At 38.5% G+C, this 26,081-nt stretch overlaps 3 protein-coding genes across 3 annotated transcripts; 1 reads left to right on the top strand and 2 right to left on the bottom strand.

Annotated features, from left to right (window-relative positions):
• The first annotated feature begins 6,077 nt into the window (after positions 1-6,077).
• Positions 6,078-8,769, top strand: LOC133841848 (uncharacterized). The gene is made up of 2 exons (XM_062274622.1): positions 6,078-8,370; positions 8,437-8,769. The coding sequence occupies exons 1-2, from the start codon at positions 6,187-6,189 to the stop codon at positions 8,674-8,676; spliced, it is 2,424 nt and encodes an 807-aa protein (XP_062130606.1). The 5' UTR covers positions 6,078-6,186; the 3' UTR covers positions 8,677-8,769.
• Positions 8,770-12,097: 3,328 nt separating this feature from the next.
• LOC133842693 (phosphopentomutase-like) lies at positions 12,098-14,457 on the bottom strand. Its single transcript, XM_062275894.1, has 3 exons — positions 14,036-14,457; positions 13,880-13,981; positions 12,098-13,830 (listed from the first exon to the last, which is right to left on the bottom strand). Exons 1-3 carry the CDS (start codon positions 14,365-14,367, stop codon positions 12,225-12,227), a joined length of 2,040 nt encoding a protein of 679 aa, XP_062131878.1. The 5' UTR covers positions 14,368-14,457; the 3' UTR covers positions 12,098-12,224.
• Positions 14,458-15,668: 1,211 nt separating this feature from the next.
• On the bottom strand, positions 15,669-17,943 carry LOC133842789 (glucose 1,6-bisphosphate synthase-like). The gene is made up of 3 exons (XM_062276039.1): positions 17,656-17,943; positions 17,495-17,596; positions 15,669-17,436 (listed from the first exon to the last, which is right to left on the bottom strand). The coding sequence occupies exons 1-3, from the start codon at positions 17,814-17,816 to the stop codon at positions 15,825-15,827; spliced, it is 1,875 nt and encodes a 624-aa protein (XP_062132023.1). The 5' UTR covers positions 17,817-17,943; the 3' UTR covers positions 15,669-15,824.
• Between the last annotated feature and the right edge of the window lie 8,138 nt (positions 17,944-26,081).

The following is a 26,081-nucleotide window of genomic DNA, read 5'->3' as shown; positions in this document are numbered from 1 at the left end:
AAATGAACAAACATTTCGAAACAAGCTGAGTTGATAATTTTACAGCAATTGATTAATTACTGACTATTAGTTAAACCGAATTCCTAATATAATCCCCACAACTGAATGTTATACCTGCAACCTTTGCAAAAAATGAGAAGAATTAATTAAATTGAGCAGCAAAGTCAATTAATTGCAACATTTTTGGTTAATTAAGGCCATTGAAATATTTATGTATCGGCATGTAAAACGCCCTACGTTGCGCCACATAATGCAATTAATTACAATATATTTTCATTTTTTCACTTGAGCTTTAGTCTATACCCTATAGCTCTGAAGTTAATTTGTTGGGTGTAATAGTTATTGGCATAAGCTATCATTGTCATTCTTCATTAGAACACTCTGATCTTTTTCAGCTATGATAAGCGAGAAATGTGAAATTATATACCATGCCAAGCATATCTAATTATAGAGTATCATGCGTCGGTCTGCTACAATAAAAACATTTGCAATTGGTCTCAGGTGAGATAGCATTTAAATGAGTCGAGCTTTGTGGAAAAACGTGTTATTTTATTACCATACGATAAAATATAGATGAAAATCGTTTTTCCAATGAAACTGATTCATATAGCCAGAAACCCAATAACAAGAAAAACTGGAAGTGGAAATAAGTGAGAACAACATTGATGTGGAGAAGACGTATGTAGTTATCTTAGACCTCTACAACCAACGTATGACATAAACATAATGGGCAGCATGCATTAGAATTTCATTGAAAACCAGCAAGGAATGACAATAAAAATTCCTGCACTTCCTATGTCTACGACTTTTTTCTTATTATACATAGGACGACCTGTAAATAAATCAAATAAGATAGCTACAGTCAAGTGTCGTCGACTGTGAGATACCCGCTAATCTTCGTTTTATATAAGAGCAAAAAATGCTAAAATTTACCAAAATTCTAAAATTTAAATAATGTATATTTATGGAGTACTACAGTGAAAATGTATACTAAACATACCAGATTGTCAGCCAAAGCTGTTAAGACGTTAATTCTTAAAAACCTTCTACAATATTTATCTAATCACATCCAATTGATTTTTTTCATTTGTGGGGTCGGAAGTGGGCGTGGAAAAAATTTGAAAGAAACTTTATCAGCGTACAAAAATATCAAGTGATGTCAAAAATTACTTCCTCTTATAGTCTCTAAGATCGAGGTGTTCATAAGGAATGTCGGAGAGACAGATAGATGGACAGACGGGCATTATCCCCTCGGCTTTTGACGCTGATCAAGAATTTATGGCAGTATATTTATGGGGTCGTAGATGCTTTCTTCTGCCTGCAGGCACAAAGTTTCCATATGTAATATATATGTAGCTGGTTTTAAAATATAAATTCATAATAATATTAAACAAAATAAGTAAGAAAACCACTTTCTAATAATATATACCAAAAGCTATACCACTTATAGCTCATATATGTTATCATAGCATATATCAAAATATGCGAGATTGTCAACCAACGCAATAAATACGAGACAGCTTCAACTATTTTTTGACATATAATATTATTTCTTCAATAACTTCTTTCTTTAGTTTTTATCTGTTACCAAAAATCGAGATTTTTTTTAAATTTCCGTGACCGAAAATGGGCGTGAAAAAATAAACTTAATCGGCTCGCAACAAAAACAAGTATAGTCTTCGAGATTTAGATGTTGAAGTGAATAGATAGATAAACTGACTTACATCGCTATATTATCCCAGATGTCCAGTTCCGTTTTACATAATACCATTCTACCCGTGGGTTGCGGTTTTGAAAACTCAGACAATTGAGCGTTCCGTTGTTTTTTTTCACAAATCAAGTTTGTAGTAATAGGCGCTCATTGCACAAAGAATTAATGCAAGGCCCCAGTTTGGTAGTGTGCATTGGCATAAAAACTTGATTAGTGCCGCATAGAACAGGGCAACCGATGTGGGTACTAACAAATACACACATCCCATATGCAGATCCTTAACATTGAGGTAGGCTCTTGACCGAACCAACAAAAACGCTTTTTGCGCAAATTAGTTGAAACCGCGTCTGATAGGAAAACAAAAGCTGCACAAGCTCACCAAAATGGAAATGCAAATCGTAACCAGAAAAGCATTGGAGCATTGGCAGCTGTGGAACCTTCACCCAGGCAGACAAACGTCAGAGACATCGATGCGGATGCTGATTCGGTGGCCTTCAACAGAAGCGATGGCAGCCACATTAGCAGCTCTTGTGGTCATTACCGCTTTTTGTTGTGCCCCGTTGTCCAGTACCCAGAGCCCTGAGCCGCGCATGGTCGGATCGCTTTCATGGACAACAAAAGACCGCCCGTGGTTTTTCGACCGCGCGTGCCTCGTGAAGCCTTTTGACGCATTTTGCGAACAATGAAAGCTCTTTTCAATAGTTGTTGTTGTTGTGGTTGCTGCTGATGCTGCGATGCTGCTGCTTGGCTAACAAGCGTTGCCAATAGCCCATCACGTCTTGTCACACACATTCAAGCTGAAACCATCGCACACACAACAACATTTGCCATTCTGTGCCAATATCAGATTTTAGCACTGTCGCATCTGTATGAGCACATAGCAAAAAGAAAAAAAAATGCAGTTATCATATAGTTGCCAAAGTTTTAAACCGATTTCAGTCACTTTTTTATAACACATGAGATAGAACTAATTGTTGTAAATAACAATGGCATACTATGGGATATCCTTCTCGGGATCTTAACGAAACTGATTTCAATATTTGCATTACACACACCTACATACATATGTATATTGTTATGAAAAGCATTAGAGAATTGCCAATTTATAAAGGGAAAGTTTCGTTTTTAAATAATTGATTTCCACTTTATACTACCAAAGATAATAATAGTTCACCTATTTATTCCAATTGTGTAACATCTGCCAAAAACTATAAAACTCCCTTTGGCTGTTAGGGTGTTTAGGAGGTATACGTAATGCCTTGTACCGACAACAACTATTTGGCCATAAAAGTTTACTGTCGTATGCGAACACTGCACAATTTATCGCATAAACGGAGAACAATAAAAATATGGCAGTAATACGACTATTCTCCTGCACTTGTAAGTGGAAAGAGTACACACGAGAACTTGTGTGAATGTGCATACATACATACACATGTAATGTACGTGTGTATGTTTGTGTTGGAGCATAAACATAAATAAATGCATAAACTAACAAGAGCGATCAAATGCAGCATTGGCTCAAAACTAAAAGTCGCTACAAAAATGAAAATATTTTGCTGAAATAACAGCTGAAATGCCAAACAAATCCTCATGTAATCTCCCCCAGAGCGACACGACCATCATAGAGTAGGAAAAGTATCGCAATAAAATATGTTAAGTAAATACGGAAAAGCAGATAGGCAGAAAGATTGGAAGAGCGAGTGAGAGCGAGTGAGAGCGAAAGCGACAGCGATACAGAGAAAGAGAGAGGCTAAACAATAAGCCAAAAAGTACGCTTGATTAAGTTTAACTTCCGGTTTGTTATAAATTGAGCATTTATGTGGGATTTGTTTGCGAAAACAGTTTCTACTTTGTTGGGCAAAACAAATGTTTGCCAGTCGAAGGCAGCGGCGCGCCATCGAGTTGCCAAAATGCGGCACATGTTCATATGGGCATCTCGCAACTCCTACTCTCTAACTCTCCCTCCATCTCTTAGTCCAAACTCCGGACAGACGACTACTCAGTGTGAGCACGCTTGTGTGTCTATTTCCGGCGGAAGTGGTGAATAAAACATGAAACGAAATAAAATCACAAGGCAACAACACAGTACTGCCTGCTAAGTATATGTGACTATGTAATGGAAGGAGGTAAGAACTCGATGGCGTCGAATAACGTGGAGGAGAGGGGTGAATGCAGAGGCCAGGGCTGAAAACATTCAGTGGCCAAAAGCGAACTTCCGTTCGCCCTGCTGTCCGTTAGATTAGTTTTGCTCTTTGAACGCCCAGCGTAAAAATGTGGAAATTATTCCAAGAGGCCAATCGAAGCAGCCAAAAAATTAAATCATGAAATATGTTGACTACAGATTTGTTCTAAACTTTTCTATGTACCCAAAATAGAACAAATCCGCACTGTTTGCGCCTACAACTGACAACCGGACAACTGACAACTCAGCAAACTCAGCAATGATATAAGGCATTTAATATCCGTAAATAAAATATTCAATTTCCCCATGACAAAACTAGGAAATAGGCAACAAGCTGCTAGTCTTTCCAGCTTGTCGTTCGTACCTGCTGCTGCCTCTTGCTATGATAACATGAATTGATTTGGTAGACAGCATTCATATTTTGCATTGGCATTGGCCACTTAATGACATCTCTACGTTGACCTCAAGCAACTTCCCTTGCACTTTATTATATGAACCATAACCTTGTCGTGCCTCAACTGAGAGAACGCAAGCACTCAAAGGAGATGAAATACTTTTACAAAATGGTAAATTAATTCATTCACAATACTGACACAAGCTTTTTAAAAATGTAATAAACCAGGGAAAACTGAACGCATATACATACAAAAGGAGAGTTACTCAAGATTAACAACACTGCAAAAAGGAACTAAACATTAATCTAACCACTTAAGTTATTGAAACTTGCTTGCATGGTAAACATCACATCTCTTTTCAAGTTAGCCTCAAACCTTAAAGCATTGCATTCAACATATGCTACTTCTATTCAGGCTTACCTGGCTAAAATAGCACAAGAATTAATGTAATCTTTATTACCTAGAAGGCAGCTTTTCGGTAAACAGACAAGTAAAGCTCGTGGATTGTGGTCAAGCCAAGAACTATTTATGCGTTGCTAAAAGCCTTCAATGCTGCATTAATAACAATAGCTTCATAGCTGCATTAATTTTGGACAACAGCTAAGTCGCATTTAATTTGGAAAGTGCAAAAGGGACAGGAGGTAATGTCTATGCTAATCGACTGGTTAACTTACCCGCAAATTATTTTAGAGAAAATTGCCATCTCTCTAACTACTAAATACAGTGAGTGCTAATCTGCAGAAGCATCTCAGTAATTGAATAATCAAATTTATTAGCCATTTATTTATGTATTGTTATACTTTATTTGGTGTCCTTTTAATATGCAAAAGTTCGATTTATTTTTTTAAAATCCGCACAACGGTGGAATGCATTAGTACAAAGTATGGAACCGAATGTATTGGGTATTGATTTTTCTCCTTTCTTACGTTTGCTCTTATCTGAGTCGCCTCTTTATATAATCAAGAATCTGTCATATGCGCATAAAATATATAAGTTGTTTTCTCGCGGTGCATAAGTTATTTTTATTCGGCGACTATTGTTCCCCCGCATTTAGTCGTAACATTCAAATATTAGAAATATATTAATAATATTTTTGGATTTTTGATATAATTTTTGCCAATTTATACTTGTTAAGGGTTTCATTTCTTCTACAGATTCTATTGATCCTTACAATGAAGATATTTTACTCAAGACTTCTCTAATCGTAAATTTCACATCAGATAGTTGGTGTTATATTTAATTTGAGATTGTATGAATCGGAGATTTCACACCTTTCTTACGAATTGTCGTTTTTTTGATCTCCTGTAAATGTTATTTGTGGAGACACTATTTTTATTGTTGCATCGCCAATTCTAATTTCACTAGTTGATGTTGTCAGCATCGGTTTAGGTATATAATTTTGTTGTTGTTCGTTTGAACGGAATTGTTTTTTTTTTTTAAGAATGACAAAGCAGAGTCGCAACGCCTACACCGCCTAATGATGTAAACAAGTTTGTTAACTTAAAGCTACAAACTCCAATGTTGTGACTCTTACAGTAGATGTCATCTATTAAATTAAAATACTTAGTTATTTAGTTTTACAAATTAAATGAGATTTTTGTTCATTGCGTTGTCGGTACATGATGGTAAAAAAGAGACTGACACATTTTACAATAATTAATTAGTTCTTCAATGAAAATGTTTACAAATAAAATACAAGTCTTAAATGAGTTTTAAAATACAACTTTCGGAGATCATAGTAGTTAATCTCCAAAAAGTTTTCTTTAGAAAAAAATCAAGTTAGTTTTTCTATTCATTGAAGGCTAGAGGACGAGAAATTCTATTTCTAACTGATCGACGGCAGAATATTTAAAATTTTTGTATATTCCAAATTATGTGTATTAACTATATACAAAATGGGTCAAATTGATTCTCAAAATAAATTGGATGAGTTTCAAAAGTTACTCGACGTACCCAAATGGTATTTGGGCTTATCGGATTATCAAGAAACTACTATCAAACAGTTCGCAGACGATTTGCGCGATGACTTCGAGCAAGGTACGAGCTTTCGTATTGAAAAAAGCTTGTGTCGAATTGGCGTGAGTCCATTGATAAGCAAGAAAAAGATTCGTACAATGGTGCAACTGAGCCGGGGAAACGATCTCGCCTTCCTTTTTTTTATACTCGAGGGCTACTACATCAGTGAACGAAAGAATGGCGAATACTCAACCAACGAGAAGTTATTGATGATGACAATGGCAAAAATAGATTTGCTCCCAACGTTACGAGAATTGGATCGTATACTGCCACCACCGCAACTCAGTGCCTTAGATTTGAAGCGTCAGCAAATTTCCGAGGTGCATCATCAAAAGACAACCAATTCGCAAATATTGCCTTCGAAAAGCTCAAAGAAATCACAGAAGCTTCCCTACTTTCAGAAGCAACCTCGACCCAAGGAAATTGTGGTGAAATACACTAGTAAACCACCAAATCACATTGCCAGTTTTCCATTCTGGAGATTGAATCAACCGCCACAATATGGCAGTCCAACAGAGCCTCCGTGGTTTAGTGACTACAATTTGAATCCCGTTGGCCGTTTAGTCAAAAGTACAGTCGGGGAAGCTGTTGATAAGTACTTCAATCATCTGAACCAAATAAAACTTTTAGAACAAAAAGCCAGAGTGAGTCGCCGAGCTGCAGCGGCTTTAGAGAGGACAAAACATACCTTCACAGATGAGCCACAAATGTGCGCCTATCATCAGTCTATGACGGGAGAAATGCAGCTAGTCAAGGACGAGCTGATCGTGTTGGCACGGAATCGTGTAATGGAACTTCTGGATGTAACTATGCCATACCGAAAATTGAGAGAACGTCGAATACTTGCACAGCTAGAACATGATGTGGATGTCTGCATGAAACGTTATGCTCTCAAGATGGAGCACACCACTGTGCACACGCTCTCAAAGTCCGATTGTGTGCTATGTCAGGCAAAGAGTGTGACCTTGCCCGTCCCAAAGCCGCAAGATAAGGAGGGGCGAGCTCTTGTTGCCGAGACTCTTCATCTAGCCAATACTGATGTGACTAACAAGTGTGTAGGAGTTAGACTTTGTGGCGGCGGTCTGCGTCGGGAATCTGTTAACTTTGAGGGTGAACTTGATCCTTGCGAAAAATCACAACAAGTCAATGTGAAGATTTTTGATCCGGCAAATCCAAGTTGCAATTCAGGCAAAAAGAACCAACAACGCATATCGTTTCTATTGGATGATCGCAAAATGAAACAGCTAAGAAAGAATCGGAAAGATCTACCCGTTGAAGTACGCTTCCAAGGCAAGCAGACAAAGAAGACATTCTTTATGGCGCCCACAGATCACAAACCGTATTTGTTTAAGTACAAACGTATTTTTAAGACAAACCAGGAGAAACCCCGCGATGTCAACAGGGTTATAGCCAAGGCCTTTGTAAAAGCGCTAAATGAAGAAGATTCACCTGATCCACCATGCGAAGAGCAACCTGCAGATACATCCGAAGACGATGTCGATAAGCTGGCAACAGAAGTCAGCGGTTGTCGACTAACGAACAGTTGCTCGTCCACGGGAGACACCAGCGATCACAGCACCCATAGTCATGAAGATCGCAAGGCGGATATAGTAAATGCTGTGGTGCGCTGTGCCAAAGAAATCTGGATGAAGGGCGTAAATATTAAACGCACTGAAATGGAGCGTGCTGAAGCAGAGAAAGCCATGAAGTCAACTGCAACCACCGAACTTAAATACGAAACACAAAATTTTGATCCTGACGACTCGGAACTGATGAATCGTATGCTACAGGATGGCATGAAGGAACTTCGCAAAAATCAAAGATATGTGCTTGCCTCACTGCCCAATGCCCATAAACTGCCGGTGCTTCAAGAATGGATTAAGCGACGATATGGCAAGCAATATACCGAAGCCGAGGTACAAAAGAGCATTCAAGAGTCGGTAAAAATATTTGAAATGATTACGATGCTGCAAGGACGACCACCATCTGCCGACCTCATGGGCATGGATCAGTTGCCTCTCGAGAAGGAGAACTACAACTATGCGAAGGCAGCAAAAGCTCTGGTAATTAATACATCACATATTAATATTCTATTATTAATATTGGATTACTTCTTCAATTATCCGCAGGGCGACAAGGTGAGATCTGCGTACTATCAAAAGCTGAACGACATGTACATGAATCACACAAGAGCTTGCTGGTATGCCATGGGAAACTATCAGTGTCCTGGCGGACCGCCCCGTAAAGTTTTCTACGCTTATATGTCGGCGAATACCCGGGACATTATGCGCAATCGTGTGTGGAACGGAGAGTTTAGGAACATTCGACAATTCCGTGACAACAACAAAGAGCTCCAGAAGGGAAAGTGAACCATATAAATCGTCGCGTTCTTTTTTTTAATGTGATGTAAATTTTGTCTTATAAAGTTAATTAATGCGAATAAATTCAAATTTTAATTTAAAGGTCCTTTAATCGACAAGCACGCTTTCGTGACATCCCTTGACTCTCTATGTATTCGATAATTGCCCGCTTAGTTTTGACTTTTAGGCGGCGTACATCGAACTTAATTTTCTTGATGGGATGTTGGAAATGCAGATCCTCCGATTGGTAGATCATGTGGAACACCTTATGAAGCATTACACCCTCTAGCTGCTGCAAGCTGTCTTGCAAATACGAATCGAATTCAAGTGTCATCGGTTCTTCGAAATCTTTGTCGTCGTCGTTAGCATCACTTGCCACATATTCATATTGACTGTCCTCATAAGTGTGCGGGCTTTGATTAGCTCCTTCATATTCAATCCTTTCATTGTTGTCCGTTTTAAATTTATTGCCGCTTCGGTTGACCGAATCAACATTGTCATAGGCGTTGTTCCCATATTCGTTCTTGTCCCAAAAATCACTATCATCATAAGTGTTGTTTTCCTCAGCTCCTTCATATTCAGTCCTTTCATTGTTTTCTGTTTCATAGTTATTCCCGTATCGGTTGTCCATATCAACATTGTTATAAGCGTTATACTGATATTCGTTATTTTGATATTCGTGCTTTTCCCAATATTGACTGTTATTCTCATAAGCGACAGCACCTTTTTCTTTAACCCATTCTTTGTTGTCCGTTTCAAATGCATTCACACGATTGTCACCAGCATTGTTCTCATATTCGTAGTTCATATTTTCATCTTCGTTGTTCTCATAAGCGTTGTTCAGGTGTTCATCAGCGCCTTCAAAGTTATTACCATATCGGTTGTCCGCGGTAACATTCTCATAAAAGTTATTAAAATATCCGTTGTTATTTTGATATTCGGGTTTCTCCCAATATTGGCCATATGCCATCCATATTCCATATGTGTAGTGAATATTTTGGTATCCGTTGTTATTCCCATATTGGCTGTACGCATCACCATTATAAACAGCGTTACTGACATATTGATTGTTGTTATATTGATATTTGTTATTGGCCCAGTTTTGCCTGCTATTCTCATTAGCGCAGTTCATGTCTTCGTCTGCGCCTTTGTCTTCAATCCTTTCATTGATTTGCATTTCAAAGTTATTCCCGTATCGATTGTCCATATCAACATTGTTATAAGCGTTATACTGAAATTCGTTATTATTTTGATATTCGTTCTTTTCCCAATATTGAATGTAATTCTTAAAAGCGACAACGCCTTCACCTTCAACCGATTCATTGTTGTCCATTTCATTCCCATAGACCTCCATGCGATTGTCATAATCATTGCTCTCATATTCGTAGTTCATATTTTGATATTCGTTGTCCGTATCAAACTTATTTCCATATTGGCTGATCTCATTACCATTGTCAACAGAGCTACTCAGATATCCGTAGTGCTTCCAGTGCTGTCTTTTGTCTTCAAATCCGTTGTTCATGTTCTCATTTTGGTTAACTATAATGTATTGGTTAGTGTCTCCATCATTAGAGATATTTTCTTGTTCGTTGCGGTCATCTTGGCCTTCGCTTTCGCTTTCATCTTCATATTCGTTGTCCTCATCTTCATTCTCATACTCGTCACCGATAATATCATCGTCTCCGCTATCGATATTACTTTCTGCTTCTTGGTCTCTGGCATAGCACCTATTGAAATCGAAATACTGCACTTTATCAATCTTAACTCCACTTCCATGGGAACAAAAAGGTATATATTTTGCAACCAAGTCCTCAAAAATGCTCTCCAGCTTTTGAGCCATCACATAGCACAAATGACCAGGAGTGGTATACAAATAGGTGTTTTCGAAGACTCTGCGCACATCAGTGACAAAGTGAAAGGGGTTTAAATAATATTTTACACGGAGACGTCTTGAAATAGTCCCCAGATCCAGAGGATACTTTACAATTTTTTTATAATCATCTAGCCCAAGAGCAGTCGGTTCCAGGGGGTCTTTAAATATCCAGTTTAGGTTCTTGTATTTCTTTGACAAAAGAGTTCGCATGATGTTCTTGCAGGACTGCAAATACGTCTCTTCCTTAGCTTCCATTTTAGAGAAATGACTTTAATTCTCAAATCCAATTCTATAATAGACTTAAGAAATATATTTGACTTTGACATATTCAAAATTGTAAAAATAAAATATTGTTGTGGATTATCGATTTACTATCGTGAAACCGATATTGGTCGAATTTAATCGGTAACAATCACGTCGAAACGTAAATAATTTTCTACGGTCATACGCATTATAAAAATAATAAAACCGCAAACTATTTTTTTTTTAAATAGACTCAACTTTATATGTTTTGAATTAATGTTGTTACTATCCAACTATATACAATTAGTACGAATCAATGTCTTCAGAAGTCTTTAATTTGACACTTTATTAAAGGAATAAACACAGTTAAGTGACACTGTTACAGATTCTCTCGATTATTTTGTAGGGACAGTAAAAATATTGAATTTGCAGATTTTATAGACAGACACAAGCCAACGATTTGTGTGGTTTTTCAATTCCAGTCCCGATATTTTCTCAGCATTGGAATAGTTCCGTCTAAATCGCATAAAAAGCTCAATAAATACATATGGTAATTGTGTGCTGGAATCATCAATATGCACTTTAAGTTCGGGTTCCATTTGAATTAATGCTTTCTTCATCCTTTCTAGATCGTCATTCGTTTCACAATCGGCCATATGTCGCAGCCCCACCATAACGACATCGATGATTGCATACTTTAACCCCAAAATTTTGTGGAGATGTACATTGATTGGAACTACTTGACGTATATCCTGTTTACGAAAACGCAGCAGCTCGAGGCAGGACTCCGGTAAATTGATCGACTCATTGGCCATCTGGTAGTAAACATTTGAGGTAGAAAAGTGATTGATTTTTTTCATATCGCGCAATCGGAGTATATCGGTCAACGAAATGGCCGCCTGTTTGGACTCCTCAAGAAAGTTACGCTCCTTGAAGTTATGATCCCATGTCCATCTGAGCTTTAACATGCGCATCTTACTCAAGTAATACTTCAATGGGTTATACTTATAGACAAGTTGCGGTGCATACGCACTATTCACCACATTCACTTTGCAATCCTCGTCTTTGGGAGGTGGCAATATGAAATGTCTCTGATGCTGACGGAAATAACATTGATCTCGGCCAGCAGCTGCCAGTTTGAAAATTCCAGGCCAATTACGCAACACTTTCAAAGACATGTTTCTCCGAAATTTCTATGAATTTGTATATAATTTTGAAATTTGAACGAGTATGTAGCTATCGATCGATTTCATTGAATAGTCCTGGCACCTACTCAGTTACATAAATATTCAAAAAATATATATACATATATAGTTGAAAGACAGATAATAATTTTAATTTGACTTCGGATTAACCTCTGTTTACAGATTCTTTATCATTTGACCTGACTGAATATGTTTACAATAATTTTATTTTTGAATAACAGGTTTGAATCTATTTTTTAAGAGTTAAGTTGCAGACCATTCTTCTCTGGCTCGTAGAACTCATCAACTGCAGCCTTGACCATGCGGCGGGTAATTAATTCAAGTTCATCCCATCGTTTATCCTCCGGCTTTCCACACATCTCGGCGTAGTACTTCATTTTTGGCTCTGTTCCACTTGTGCGCAACGTGATTACGAAACCATTCTTGAAAGTAAATGTTATCATCTGAGTGCTGGAATTGACTGGGAGAGTGGCCTTTTTATCTGGCTTACTGCTGTCATATCCCGTGGTCAAATCACGAACATGTTCAACCTCGAACTCACCATCAAGAAGACTGGTTGGATACGTATTTTTCTCGTTGTTCTTGAATGTGCGAAGTCGCTTGAAGATTGTCTTAATTAAGCTCACATCGCTACAAATAACGTAATTGACGACGCTTGTGTGAAATCCGTATTTTTCGTAAATATCTCGCAGTTTGTCCTGCAAAGACATGCATTTCTGTGTGCGTAGATAACATGCCATGGTCGCCACATGAGCTGCAGCACTGATGCCATCCTTATCGATCACATTCGTGGTTACCATGTATCCAATAGCTTCCTCAAAAGCGAAGAGCACTTTCTTTCCAGCCTTCTGTTCATCGATCACCTTGTTCCCTATCCACTTAAAGCCGGTCAATGTTTCGTGAAAATTAAATCCCTCAACGGCTGCCATCGACTTTAATATCATCGAACTAACCGTACTAGATACCATTGTGCATTTGGCCAAGTCTGGTTTCTCTGTGCCCATCTTATAAATTTCTAGTGCCCACCAGCCTAAAAGTGCAGCTAATTCATTGCCAGTAAATAATTTATATTCTCCATCATCAATAATCTCTCCAACAGCAAGACGATCAGCATCCGGATCATTTGCTAAGATAATTTGACTCTCATTCGATGTTGCAGTTTCTATCGATAACTTCATGACTTTTTCGCCCTCTTCAGGATTTGGATGTGGCGCCGTTGGAAAGTTTGGATCTGGTTCAACTTGCTCCTCTACAGGAATAACTTCGTCTAGATTGCACGTGGGAAATGCCATCTCAATATATGCGTAGCCAACACCATGCATGGCCGTATAAGTAAAGGATAAAGGACAATCAGCATTGGCTACCAGAAGTTGACTTGGTATTTCCCTTCTCAGAGCATCGTAATACGCTGGAATAATGCTATCGTACGGATCGTATAACAATTCGTTGTCAATCAGTATATTCCTATCCCACGAACATTTGGTGGGTTGTAAATTCTTTAGTATGCACTGGTAGATCGCATCATCATGTGGAGTTATGATTTGAGTCCCGTTTGACCAATAAACCTTATAGCCGTTATCCTGCTTTGGATTGTGGGAAGCGGTAACCATAACACCCGCTAGACAATTGTACCGCAGAATTGTGTATGGCACAAAAGGAGTGGCAACGTAACGCTGAAACAGATTCACACGAAATTCATTGGTCAAGAACACCACGGTTGTCAGCTCTGCAAAACGTTTACTGTTGTGACGCGAATCATAGCCAATGACTATACCCTGCTTGCACCACTTCTTCTTATCCGGAAACTGTTCTTTTAAATAGGCACATAATCCTTGAGCAGTTCTTTAGAGCAGGAAGTGAGAAAAGAACTAAATATATACTATAAACTTACTGTATAACAACCAAGTCGTTCATTGCGTTGAAGCCAGGACGCATCTCTGCCCGTAACCCTGCAGTGCCAAATTTGAGTCGCCCCATTAGCCAAGAACGAAGTCTAATTATAGATGGGCGGTGATTGGCAATTTTGGATTGAAACTCATTTACTCACTTGTCCCATTCCTGTGCCTTAATAGCATCCTTAATTGTGCACCATGTTTCTGGGTTGCGATCCCATTCAAGCCAATTATTTATTTTCTCATCTAACTCGCGATCACCTGATAGGCAGTGAAGATTAGCCGTTGCCCTTGGTGCTTTGAGGATAGGAAATTGATGACTCCAGGTTTGCTTAGATTTACAAGGTGGTAACACAGCAATGCGGGGATGTTGACCAAGTATGTGCTTTTGAAGAACCGCATTGGGGAAGGCCACAGCATTTCTCAGTAAGCCCCGCCAGTTTGACGAAAGTTTCACGGTAACGCAAAGTTTTGGAATAGTTAACATTTCCAATTGAACAAATTATAAAATTGAATTTAAGAAATGTAAAATATGATACTCGACTTGACAGACATTCTGAACTATCGAACAACTAATTTTTAAACATTTTAAAAAATGTATTTTTAATGACTGTCGTACTTTTTATCACATGTATTTATAAAATCCACCCTTATATTTTTATTTGTCATCTGGCATTAATTTATTTATTATAATTACCAAAAAAAATTATAACTGAACTAAAATGTAATTTATACAAATAATCCAACAAGCATTTTTTCACTCGAGTTTGTCGATCAATTCTTATGAAATTTTATTCTCAAATTGTCAGCACACAATTGATAAACTTAAAAAGTATTGTAAAACAAATAGGAAACCTACAAACATGGCTGATTGTAACATATGTATCTGTTGTAATATACATATGAACATAAGTATACTTAAGTAGTATTCAATCGTGTCCCAATTTGTTTTGATTGTGGACCCTCAATGTAGCAGTGTTCCTACTCCTACTTAACTAATAAACTATGTATAAAAACACAAAAACGGAGTTCGTTTTTTAGACAGGGTTGCATCATTGAAAATTCTTGTTCATCATTCTATAAGCGGCAGTGTGTAAGAGAGAGAAAGCTGCAACATTGATCATACAATTATTTTGAAAATGTGTCCGTATTTCGGCTAATATTTTGGTATTTTGGTATTGTATCGAATTGTTTATTATGATGCAACATGATAGTAAGTAGAATCAATAAATGAAAAATAAATAAAGTTTATACAAACATAGAATTTTTGAATACCTTAGTGTCGCATAATTTATTAAATTGTTAATTTGCCTTCTATTGCCTTTGATATTCGTCTTCACTTGCAATATAGATTCGCATTATTGAGGCAGATGCACTTGGTCTAAATAGGGTATAATCAATTGTAAATAAGTTGTATCGATAGTTTAAGCCCTCATTATGTAGTTTGCTTGAGTTGGCAGCACTAAGCAATAAAGAGAGGTTGGCAATCAATGGAAAAGCAATGAATTGAAGAGATTCAATAAAATGTTGAATGATACGTTCTCATATACATATGTACGTATGTATGCATGTATATAGTTAATTTTAATTTTGATCCTTTATAGTATTTCTAAAGTGTCAAAAGATAAACAACCTAAATTTACAACATTATATGTATATATGCAACTTTTAAAGAAGTTGACCGATCTATGGGCTCGTAAATAAATACTTCTATGCTATTTGACAAACCTAATTATTTGAATTTCACTTCTTAAGGGTCTAATATAATGAAAAATAAAAAGGGATGCATTATTCGTATATTTTATTATAATAAATGTGCATTCAAATTACAACTCAAAAGAAATTAATCTATATTTCTGAACTCATTTTAAAGTTAATATAATCAAAAATGTCTTGCATGCCCATGGTTAAATGATATTCAAAATAAAACTGTAAATTTTTAAATTAATCCACTGGTTTTCGTTGCAATCCATTTTTTTCAGGCTCATAGAACTCATTGACAGCAGCATCGGTCATGAGTTGTGTTAATTTTATGAGCTCGTCCCATCGTTTATCCTCTGGCTTTCCACACATCTCAGCATAGTACTTCATCTTAGGCTCCGTTCCACTCGTGCGCAACGTGATTACAAAACCATTCTTGAAAGTAAATGTGATCATCTGAATGTTTTCATCAACCGGTAGAGTTGCCTTCTTATCTGACGTACTGCTGTCGTAGCCTGTGGTCAAATCACGCACGTTTTCAATCTCGTATTCTCCGTTCATAATGCTTGTGGGATATGTGTTCTCTTGGTCTTCATCGAAGTTACGCAGACGCTCGAATATCTTCTTAATTAGCGATTTATCGCGACAAATCACATATGAAACGATGCTTGTGTGAAATCCGTATTTTTCATATAAATCTCTCAGTTTCTCCTGCAAGGACATACACTTTTTACAGCGCAAGTAACAAGCCATGGTAGCCACATGAGCCGCTGCACTGATACCATCCTTGTCGAGCACATTCGTCGAAACCATATAGCCGATAGACTCTTCAAACGCGAAAAGCACATGCTTTCCTGCATCACGTTGCTCGATCACTTTGTTGCAGATCCACTTGAAACCCGTCAACGTTTCGTAGAATGAGAACCCTTCCATTTCAGCCATACACTTTAAGAGCTTTGAACTAACCGTGCTGGCGACCATAGCACAATTGGATACGTCAGAAGTTTCATTGCTTAGTTTGTAGCTCTCCAATGCCCACCATCCGAGAAGAGCACCCATCTCATTTCCGGTAAATAGTTTGTACTGATTATCGTCCCCAATCTCGCCAACTCCCAGACGATCAGCATCCGGATCATTCGCCAATATGATGGGAGTTTTTTTGCAAGTCGCCGTTTTTATGGACAATGCCATTGCTGTTTTACCTTCCTCTGGATTCGGACTTGGCGTTGTACTAAATTCTGGATCCGGATCAATCTGTTCACGCACAGGTATAACTGGCTTAAGACCGACCTTGGGAAACGCTAGCTTTATATACGGATAGCCGACGCCGTGCATTGCCGTATAGGTAAAACTCAACTGACATTTTCCATTTGCTTCAAGAAGTGTGCAGGACATCTCCTTTTTGAGGGCATCAAAATACGCTGGAACAACGTCATTATATGGATCACACAGCAAATCATTAGAACACAAGACTGTCTCGTCCCAGGCATCTTCTTTTGGTTTCAAATTTTCGAGTATAGCGTGATTGATGGCCTCGTCGTGTGGCGCTACGATCTGGGCACCATTTGTCCAATAAATTTTATAGCCATTATCCTGCTTGGGATTGTGGGACGCCGTCACCATAACACCAGCTAAGCAATTGAGTCGTACAATTGAGTAGGGTATAAATGGTGTGGGAACGTAACACTTGAAGAGATACACTCTGAAATTGTTGCTTAGAAAAGTAATAGCCGTCAATTCTGCGAAGCGCTGACTATTGTATCGGCCATCGAATCCAATGACTACGCCTCGATCGGACCACACGGACTCATCTGGATACTGCTCCTTCAAATACTCACAGAGACCTTGCGAAGACCTATATAAAATATGGACAACACAATTTACATAAATACTTATTTATTTGTAACACTTACTGAATGACGACTAATTCATTCATGGAATCGAATCCTGCTCGCATTACCGCTCTCAATCCTGCTGTACCGAATGTAATACGTCTACACAGACGACACCGCAGACTAAGTGCAAATATATATTATAATGGGGTTATTATTTGAGTACTATTTTGACTGCCTACACATCCCACTCTTCGTTCTTCACAGCATCCATGATTTGACATAAAGTATCTGCATTATGATCCCATTTAACCCAATCCTTTATATGCTTGTCCAGAACCCTGTCGCCAGAGAGGGGCGTATTTCTCAGCTGGCATATCGCTTGGGGCATTGGGTGACACATTGTGGACCGCTGTTAAATTTAGAAACAACTTTCTTCGAAAACTTTTTTTTATATCGAATAAAGAACTAATAATTTTGACAAAAATTTCGACACACCAACTTTGTGCTCGAATTATTATACACTAAATAGAATATATTGTTGCATTTTTGAATGATAATGCTGTGATAGAAAAATTTAAGAAAAAATTTAAGGGGCAGAAATGAAGAAGAATTAAAACTTCCATGTTTTCCTGAAACTTTAATAATAATAAATAATATATACATATATTATATATTATATTATATTATTATAATAAATTTATAGATTCGACATTTTCTCATCTAATAGTTTTCCTTAAGATTCGTTCAGTTTAAAAACACTTTGCGACTAGCCTAGGTGAACTCCACATATGAATGTGTTGACCTAATAACATATACAATAAACATTTTTAGCCAAATAGCTAATTATTCAAATGGGCAGTCAACAAATTATCATAACAAACAAGCTAAAAGTCTGCACTAATTGTGCCTCATAATGAGAGCCAAGCTAATTGCTAAGCTGGAAAAAGGAAGCTAAAAATTGTGACAATATAATTCCAGATGAAATTGGAGCAGGACGCAGTTAAAAGCGAAACTTGAAGAAGTAAACATTTGTACGGTCAGTAAAAGCACTTGCCGCAGATTGAATTAGTTAATATAATTTTAGCATACATAATGCAAAGCGTCCAGCTGCTTATCGCGTGGGTGGAGCAAAGGAAGCGACCCAAATCGAAATAAGTAAACACAAATGTCAAAATATTGGGCAACAGGCGACAGACGTCAGAAGTCAGACTATAGACGGTGGACGGCAGACAACAGACAGCAGACAACTGAAGCCAAGCCAGGCCCAAAGCGGTCCCAACTTTGGTCAACCGCTAATATCAACTGGTCAGGCAGAAGTGGATGGCGGACGAAGAGCACAATTGAAAGGAAGCCGGAGGCAGATCAACCCAACCACTCAACTAAACCACCCACCCACTTATGTACTATATGCCAGTATATCCATTCATTCATTCAGTCATCCTTCCCAACGGTTTGCATAAATTTTCTTCCGCAAATGTTTCATTTGCATATTTTCGTTTGAGTTGTTGCTCTTTTACTTTTTCAGAACACCTCCTGGGGCGATTGAATGTGTATAAAATGTATGTGTGTGTGAAAAGCAAGTTGAGAATTTCGAAGATGTCAACGCACAAGGCAAATCTAATTCTCATATATGCATCGATTTCAATATGTCTAAAATGTTTTTATTTAATTTGTGACCATTTTGTTGCCTTGTTGCCCTCAGGATTTAGAAAGGACACGACCCCATAATGGAATCCAGCCTTTGGCAATCCACTGGATATTTCATTATTTTAAGTATCTCTGATTGCCTACTATGTATAATATACATATATCGATGCGTCAACAAACCCATCATTAACTTGCTATACGAATTTCTACGTGGTTGATTGATCGAGATGCATTGAACACAAAATATTCCAAACTCAATTGCTCAATTAACAGTGATTATTAAAGCGGTTGTTTACAGTGTCGACAACACTAAGAAGCACTGTTAAAATATCCCTAGTTGTGCTGTTAACTTGACGTCCACAGCTTAACAGCGCAGAGAGGCAAATAGGAAATTGTGCTCTCACTCTCATTTGGCTGCTTCTGCTTTCTCTCTCGCTCTCTCGCGCGCTCTCACACTTTCTGGCTGTTGCTGTTAACTTACGAACCACTTTTCGCTCTCTGTTAAACTACTTGCTCAGTGGGCAGCCCAAAATCTTTGCGGCCCTATATTCTTATTGCCAACACCTTGGGACTTTAGTCCAGAGCAAAACTCTGAGTAAGTTGGCAGCAAATTGGCGACTTAAAAATGCAAGTTGGGTCATGCCAAAGTGCATGTGTTATGTAGTTGGTTTGTCGGACTCAAAGACGTTGTTGCCGATAATTAGTGACCCAGTTGGGGACACTGCAAAAACTATTGGCCTGACCTTTGACACGCATTTAATTGCATCATTAATTAATGTGCGATGTCGCGATAAGCAAAGCGAATTAAAACACGAGTAGCGCCCTTTGATTCCGAGATACAAACTCCAACACGAAGTAAGAGAATCAGTTGCTGCCTCCGGTCTTACATCTTGCTTGTTACACGCTGTATGCTTCGTTTCTTATTGGAAATTATGCATGCAAAGGCAACTGACAATTAGAGCTGCCACAGCCCCCTTTTGAATTGCTCCAGAAGAGTGGGAATAAAAGTGCAGCAAGTGCCTCACATGTCCAAGTCCATCTCTCTGCCAACAAGCAACAAAATATGCCTTTTCGATTTTGTCTCTCTTCTGCGTTTTTGGTTTTTTTTTTGTTTTTGTTTTGCTTTATTCGTATCTGCATCTTTTAACATGATATTCCTTTTAATATTGCCGATTCATTGACAACAGCACTCAATCCCCCAGCCTCCTGGAAGGCTGGGACTTGGCCAATAAACCAGTTTTGCGAACAGACTTTCAACGCACTATCGAAGACAGATGAAAGCCATATACAGGCTTAGCATATAATTATGTATATTTCGCATGTTTTCTTTCCCTCTCTCACTACATCTCTCTTTCTCGCTCTTGTGCTAACTGCTTCTCTCATTATCAGTTTCCTTAACTCTCGCTCTCTTTCTGTGGCCCTCTAAAAGGTTAATTAAATTAAATCCCTTTGTCCGCATTCAGGCGTTTAAGCCCAGACAGGCAGTTGACAAAAGAAATTATACACCTTGCTGGCTGAGGAAGGCGGCAAAATACTGAAAGGTTGAAAGAAATGGCACTCAGCGCCTTTGCAAAGGTAAACAAAACGTGTGACGACGTCTTTGCCAATACAAAACAAAATATATATACATATATACATATAGTATAGCTGGTATCTGGCATTCAATACTGAAGCGGCTAAATGAAAAGCAACGTCAAGCAAAAAGCATCAATTCTGCCCCCCTTTCGCCAAGGATGAGTATGAGTTACGTTCGAAGCGGCACGGACAGGCTAACAGACAGCGACAGTCAGTACAGGACAGGACAGGGCAGACAGTCGGGGGACAGGCAAGGCAGGCGGAACAGACAGACAGACAGTCGGAGCAGACGGACAGTCAGACAGAGAGACAGTCACATGTCAAACATTCTTTTGACACTTTGTCATAGCATCTCGCAGTGACACTTGTCAGCAGTCGGATTTCGCATTCGCAATTCTCTCGCATTTGGCATTGGTGTCCTTCACACTCCACTTGCCCCCATTGCAAGCACTTGTCACTACCCCCTCTCAACACATCACAGTTGATTTATAGTATGTGCGAGTGCGAGTACGAATACTCATATATAGCCACACATCCGCAATTCACATTTACTTATGAATCTTTTTTGCGAATTCAATTTTCCTAATGATATCTGTTGCTGCCTCACTCTACGAGCTTTCTGCGTGGCAGGTTCCCCATTTGCTTCAGTGTCGCGATAAAGTGGCAATAAGGCGTACCATATAATTGAAATTGAATACAAGGATGAGCTGAAAAGATTTCGTCTTAGGTTCCAAACTTGTTCTCTTTTTATAAATTATTGAATTATTATTATTGAATGCTACATTTCAGAGAGTTTAACCGAGTTCGACCATACTGTTCTCCTTTTTTTAGAGAACAATGCTAAATTTTAAATGCAAATTTATCAAAAAACTAAAATATTATTAGGATATCTTTATGTGGACTCTTCTGCTATACCACAAAAGATTCAAATTAAGTCAAACAAGCATTGCTACGACTATTACCATATGCATAAAAATAAATAAATATCATACAATACTCGAAATATACGATTTTTTAACTTAGACCCAAAGACGGAATTGTTTCACTTTTTCTAAGTCAACCGCTAAAAGAAAGTTTTCATACTATTTCAAAATGCTGACAAATTAATTTGAGTGCAGTGCTAAATATTTCCATTGACTAATAACAAAATTTCATGGAATTATTACCCATAAGGTAGAAGAGTATTAAAACTTTGTGCTTCGAGAAATGTATGTAACAGGCAAAGAGAAGCATCTCTGACCCTATAAAGTATATAACTACATATATTATTGATCAGGGTCAAAGCCATGTCCGTCTGTCCATCCGTCTGTAAGAAATCTAGATCTTAGAAACTATAAGAGAGACAAAAATTAAATAACAAGCGTAATTATAAGGCTAGGTGCATACAATAATAAGTATAGTTTATATGATTTTTGAAAATTTGGTTGCAATCAGATAAAAAATTTAGAAGATATTTACGAAATTCTTTGCGTGGGAACACAGGCCTACTTAATATGATACATGTCATGATAGCTTTATCTGACAATCTGTTGTATTTTGTTCTCTATAGTATATTTTAAATGTAATACTATATACCAAACATACGTTTCTGTATATTTTATTATTTTGCGGTATATTGGTTTGGTATTTTTGGTATTCTGCTCAAAATTCTTGAATCTTCAATGAATATTTAAATACTATTGAATGATTTATTAGATACTTTAATTTTAAACAGTGTTTATAGAATGATCTTCAAATTGTCAATGTAATAAAGTGCGATCCAAATACACGGATTTAAGTTAGTCGGAAAATCGAAAATCATTAAATTGTATCTGCTGTAGCGAAGCAAGAATTTTTTTAGTGCCTTCACTTCGAAATAAATGTTAATAGAAAAGTGTTTATCAAAATTGTTATTTTACTTAATGCTTACAAAATTACCTTTGAAGAAAACAGTTGATTCAGTGAACTTTATGTTACTGTCAATTAAGCTTTTAGTTTATCACGATCTAGTCTCCATTGTACGAGCTTTGTAATTGATCTATAAATCTCGCTTGCTGCCTTTCTTATTATCGAAAGTAATACACAATATCTGTAGGAGCTTAATTTAGCTAACTGAGGAGGGTGTGTGGGCTATGGGCTATGGGCTATGGGCAGCTATCAACACCGCAGAGGGATAAATAAACCGCAATGAAAGTTACAACAATTTTTTTGGGCTAACACAATTAGCGCTTGAAGGCTGAGAGCAGTTTTCTAGTTAACTAGCACGCTGACGGCCATTTATCAGAGCATCTAATCTAATCCTTTTACTGGTCAAATAAATTAAAATGGAAAGCCTTTTTCGGCAGCCACCGCAGCGGCCACTAAATTACGCCAAACATAATTAACCTGTAGACTGTGGCAACAACGGCAACGCCAGCTGCGACATTGGCAGAAGCAGAGGCAGAGGCAGAAGGAGCCTTCTTACAGACACACACAAATACAGACAGTATATATACTCCAAATTATATATATATATAGTGGGTATCTGTTGGCCAAGCACTATATTAGGCCTTCGACCCTTAGAGCGGAAGTTGAAATGGGCGCTCAGAGTCTGTGTGGAAGAGAGTCGAGCCTCCAACATTCGAGTAGGCAATGTTAAATTACAAAATGGCGCAAATTATAGCGCAGCTGAGGCAGGAACGACATCGGTGGTTTGGAGCAAAAGGCGGCGGGGACGGATCGGGCAGAGTGGAGTCGAGTCGAGTCGCGTCGCGGCGTTGGCCATTTCCGTTCGAAGGCATTTTTCCAAATGAAGTTTGCAAGTAATCATGAAAAAGGTAATTTAATAAAAGCAAAATCGAGAAACATAAAACTAATTTACGGATCTGAAATTGCTTGTGAAAAGCTAAAAAGCAACAAAAAGGCGAAGGATGCCGCCGAAAAAAAATATAATGCAACAACGACAAAATATCGAGTTGCGGGTTGCGAGTTGCGGGTTTATCGCTTGATTTTTGAGCTTTAGAAGTTCAAGGTTGAACAAGGAACCCATTACGAGGGCATTTGGATTGAAGATGACCCGTAAGATGTTCTTTACGATGTCCGAAAAATGGAAACGAAGAAGTCGTCGACAGAAAGCAGCTTCAGTCAGGCGAAATAATGTACTCCACATACTGGTCATAAGTGAGCAACTTAAAGAGCTCAGGCGATTCAATAAAGGCTAACAAAGCAAATGGATAAGCTGCTGTCCACTCGTAAACTATTTATATATGTATGTTTTGCAGCTGGAAGACAGGCGAGTGCTCGGCGAGGAGATGCAGTTGAGAATGGGTTAAGTCCACACACGGCAGCAGCACAAAACATGTCCAGCCATTTCACACAGCAACTATAAGCTGCTCAAGAGAGAAATGGAGCAACTTGCTGACACACACATACACCTCTTGCTCTTGCTCTTGCTCTTTTCCTCGCTCTGTCCAGCCACACGTATGACAAAACAATTTGGGAAGCTTATTTATTCTATTTTTTTCTTGGTTTTGTTATATTTTTTGTGGTTGCCTCCTTTGGCTGCGCTCCAACAAAAATATTTGCAACAAAATGTTACAAGGCCAAGAACTGCAGCAAATATTGCAAATGCTAAAGGACAACATGTTAAAGTTTAAGCAAATACATATGTATGTGCGTGTCTCCTCCCTCTCAACTTCCCTCTGTCCTTCTATCTCTGTGTGCGGATTTCCCAGAGTATCCTCTTTTTTCGTGCTAACAGCGCTTGCTTGGCATGGCAGCCAGTGACCGACATTGGCTGCAATTTTATGCCAAGCTGATTTTCCAGCCAACTTGTGCCACATGCGAGCCGAGCCGAGTATTTAAGCAAACTTTTACGACTCTATGCAACCTTAAAATACTTGTAGTAGTATGTGTGTTTGTGTGTGCGTGCTGTGCACATTTGGTTGCTTGAATTCTTTTAAATCAATGAATGCCACTTTAATGCCATTTTACGAGCACAAGTTTTATTTGGGTCCTATTCAAAATCTGATGTCTCATCTGTGAGTAAACTTGGCATTAGCAAAATAACTAACTACTTGCTAAGCCTAAATTTGTATTGCACTTTTGTGACATTTCCCAAAAACTCAGTCAACACAGCTTTGTGCAGTGTGCATACTTGATAAAATCACGCATACGCCACATTGCACTTCAAGTGGATTTAAAACAATAAATTTTAAATACAAATCGTTTATTTGACCAAGTACTTATGGCTTAGTGTGCGTGTGTGTGTATCTGTGTGTATATTTATTTAAATGTCTTATCGTCTAGCTGCTTTTATTTAGTATAGTCGAATTGCAAATAATAAAGCTGGCATGCGATGTGCATTATTGTGACACTCTTTAACCACGCGATGGCTGTTGTATTTTCAAGGCAGAGAAACATAAGTGGAATGTCAGTAGCTGAAAGAAAGTCAAAAAAAAAAGCCACAACAACAACAATTAAAATCCATTTTAATTTCTATTATGCAAATTTTGTCAAGTGGCTTTGTCAACCATTCTACACACACACCCATAGATACCTGTAGAGGTAGCAAGTGGTCTAGTCGGGCTGAACTGGAGCTGTGCCTTGCTCTGAATGCATGCATAATAATATCATTTAGGGGGAAGGCCTTCAAGCTTAAAGGAGCACAACGGCCTCACATCCTGCCAACTAGCCTGTGGCCTGTGGAGTGTTGGGATCGTGTCTCGACTCAGAGTTGCATATGTCGCGGCTGGCCATGTCAGCTGGCAGCTGGTGACTCTGTGTCTCCTCCTGGCTGACCCAATTTGCCTGTTTTAACAACTTAATTTTGCTTTACTTAAAACAAAAACAAAATATTGTGTAGCCAGCGCGCTTTGCTCATATTTTGCATAGTTAATTCAATTCGGTCAGCATTATATTTATGAGAATATTGCACAAAGCGGCCCAAAAAGCAGCCAAATTTAATGCAGAGCGACAGAGGCAGAGTCAGAGGCAAAGCGGAGGCTTTAGCGTAAGAGGAGAGCGAGCAGCAGAGCAAAGTGGGTCAAAATGAGAAAAAATGCGGCGCATTTCTCGCGGGTGACAGGCACATAACGCAACAGCGAAGAGCACACAGAAGATACACCATGTGGCACACACACAGACACACTCAACCTCATACACACATATGCGAAGTAGAAGAAGCATGTTAAATGGCGCCCTTGCCACGCCCACGGTTGCCACAAGCGCGGCCCAGCGGTGTCAGCGGCGGCACTTTGACATTTTTGGAGCAGTGTGCTGCAAGCGAAGCGGAGCGGTGCGGTGCGGTGCGGAGGTCATGCTCGAGTTTAAGTTTCAGTTTGAGTTCATGCGGTGGCGCTGCGCCTGAAAGGCAAATCATGTGCCATGGCCTCAACAGCCGACAGCAACAACATCAACAATGGCATGCAAATAGAATAAATGGAGCAGCAGCGGCACAAAAAGGGAGACAACCAAGGACCTCAGA

Source organism: Drosophila sulfurigaster, chromosome 3 (assembly GCF_023558435.1).
Source record: "Drosophila sulfurigaster albostrigata strain 15112-1811.04 chromosome 3, ASM2355843v2, whole genome shotgun sequence".
NCBI classification, from domain to species: domain Eukaryota; kingdom Metazoa; phylum Arthropoda; class Insecta; order Diptera; family Drosophilidae; genus Drosophila; species Drosophila sulfurigaster.
Note: the sequence above shows the minus strand (reverse complement) of the source record. Positions and strands in the feature narration are given on the sequence as shown.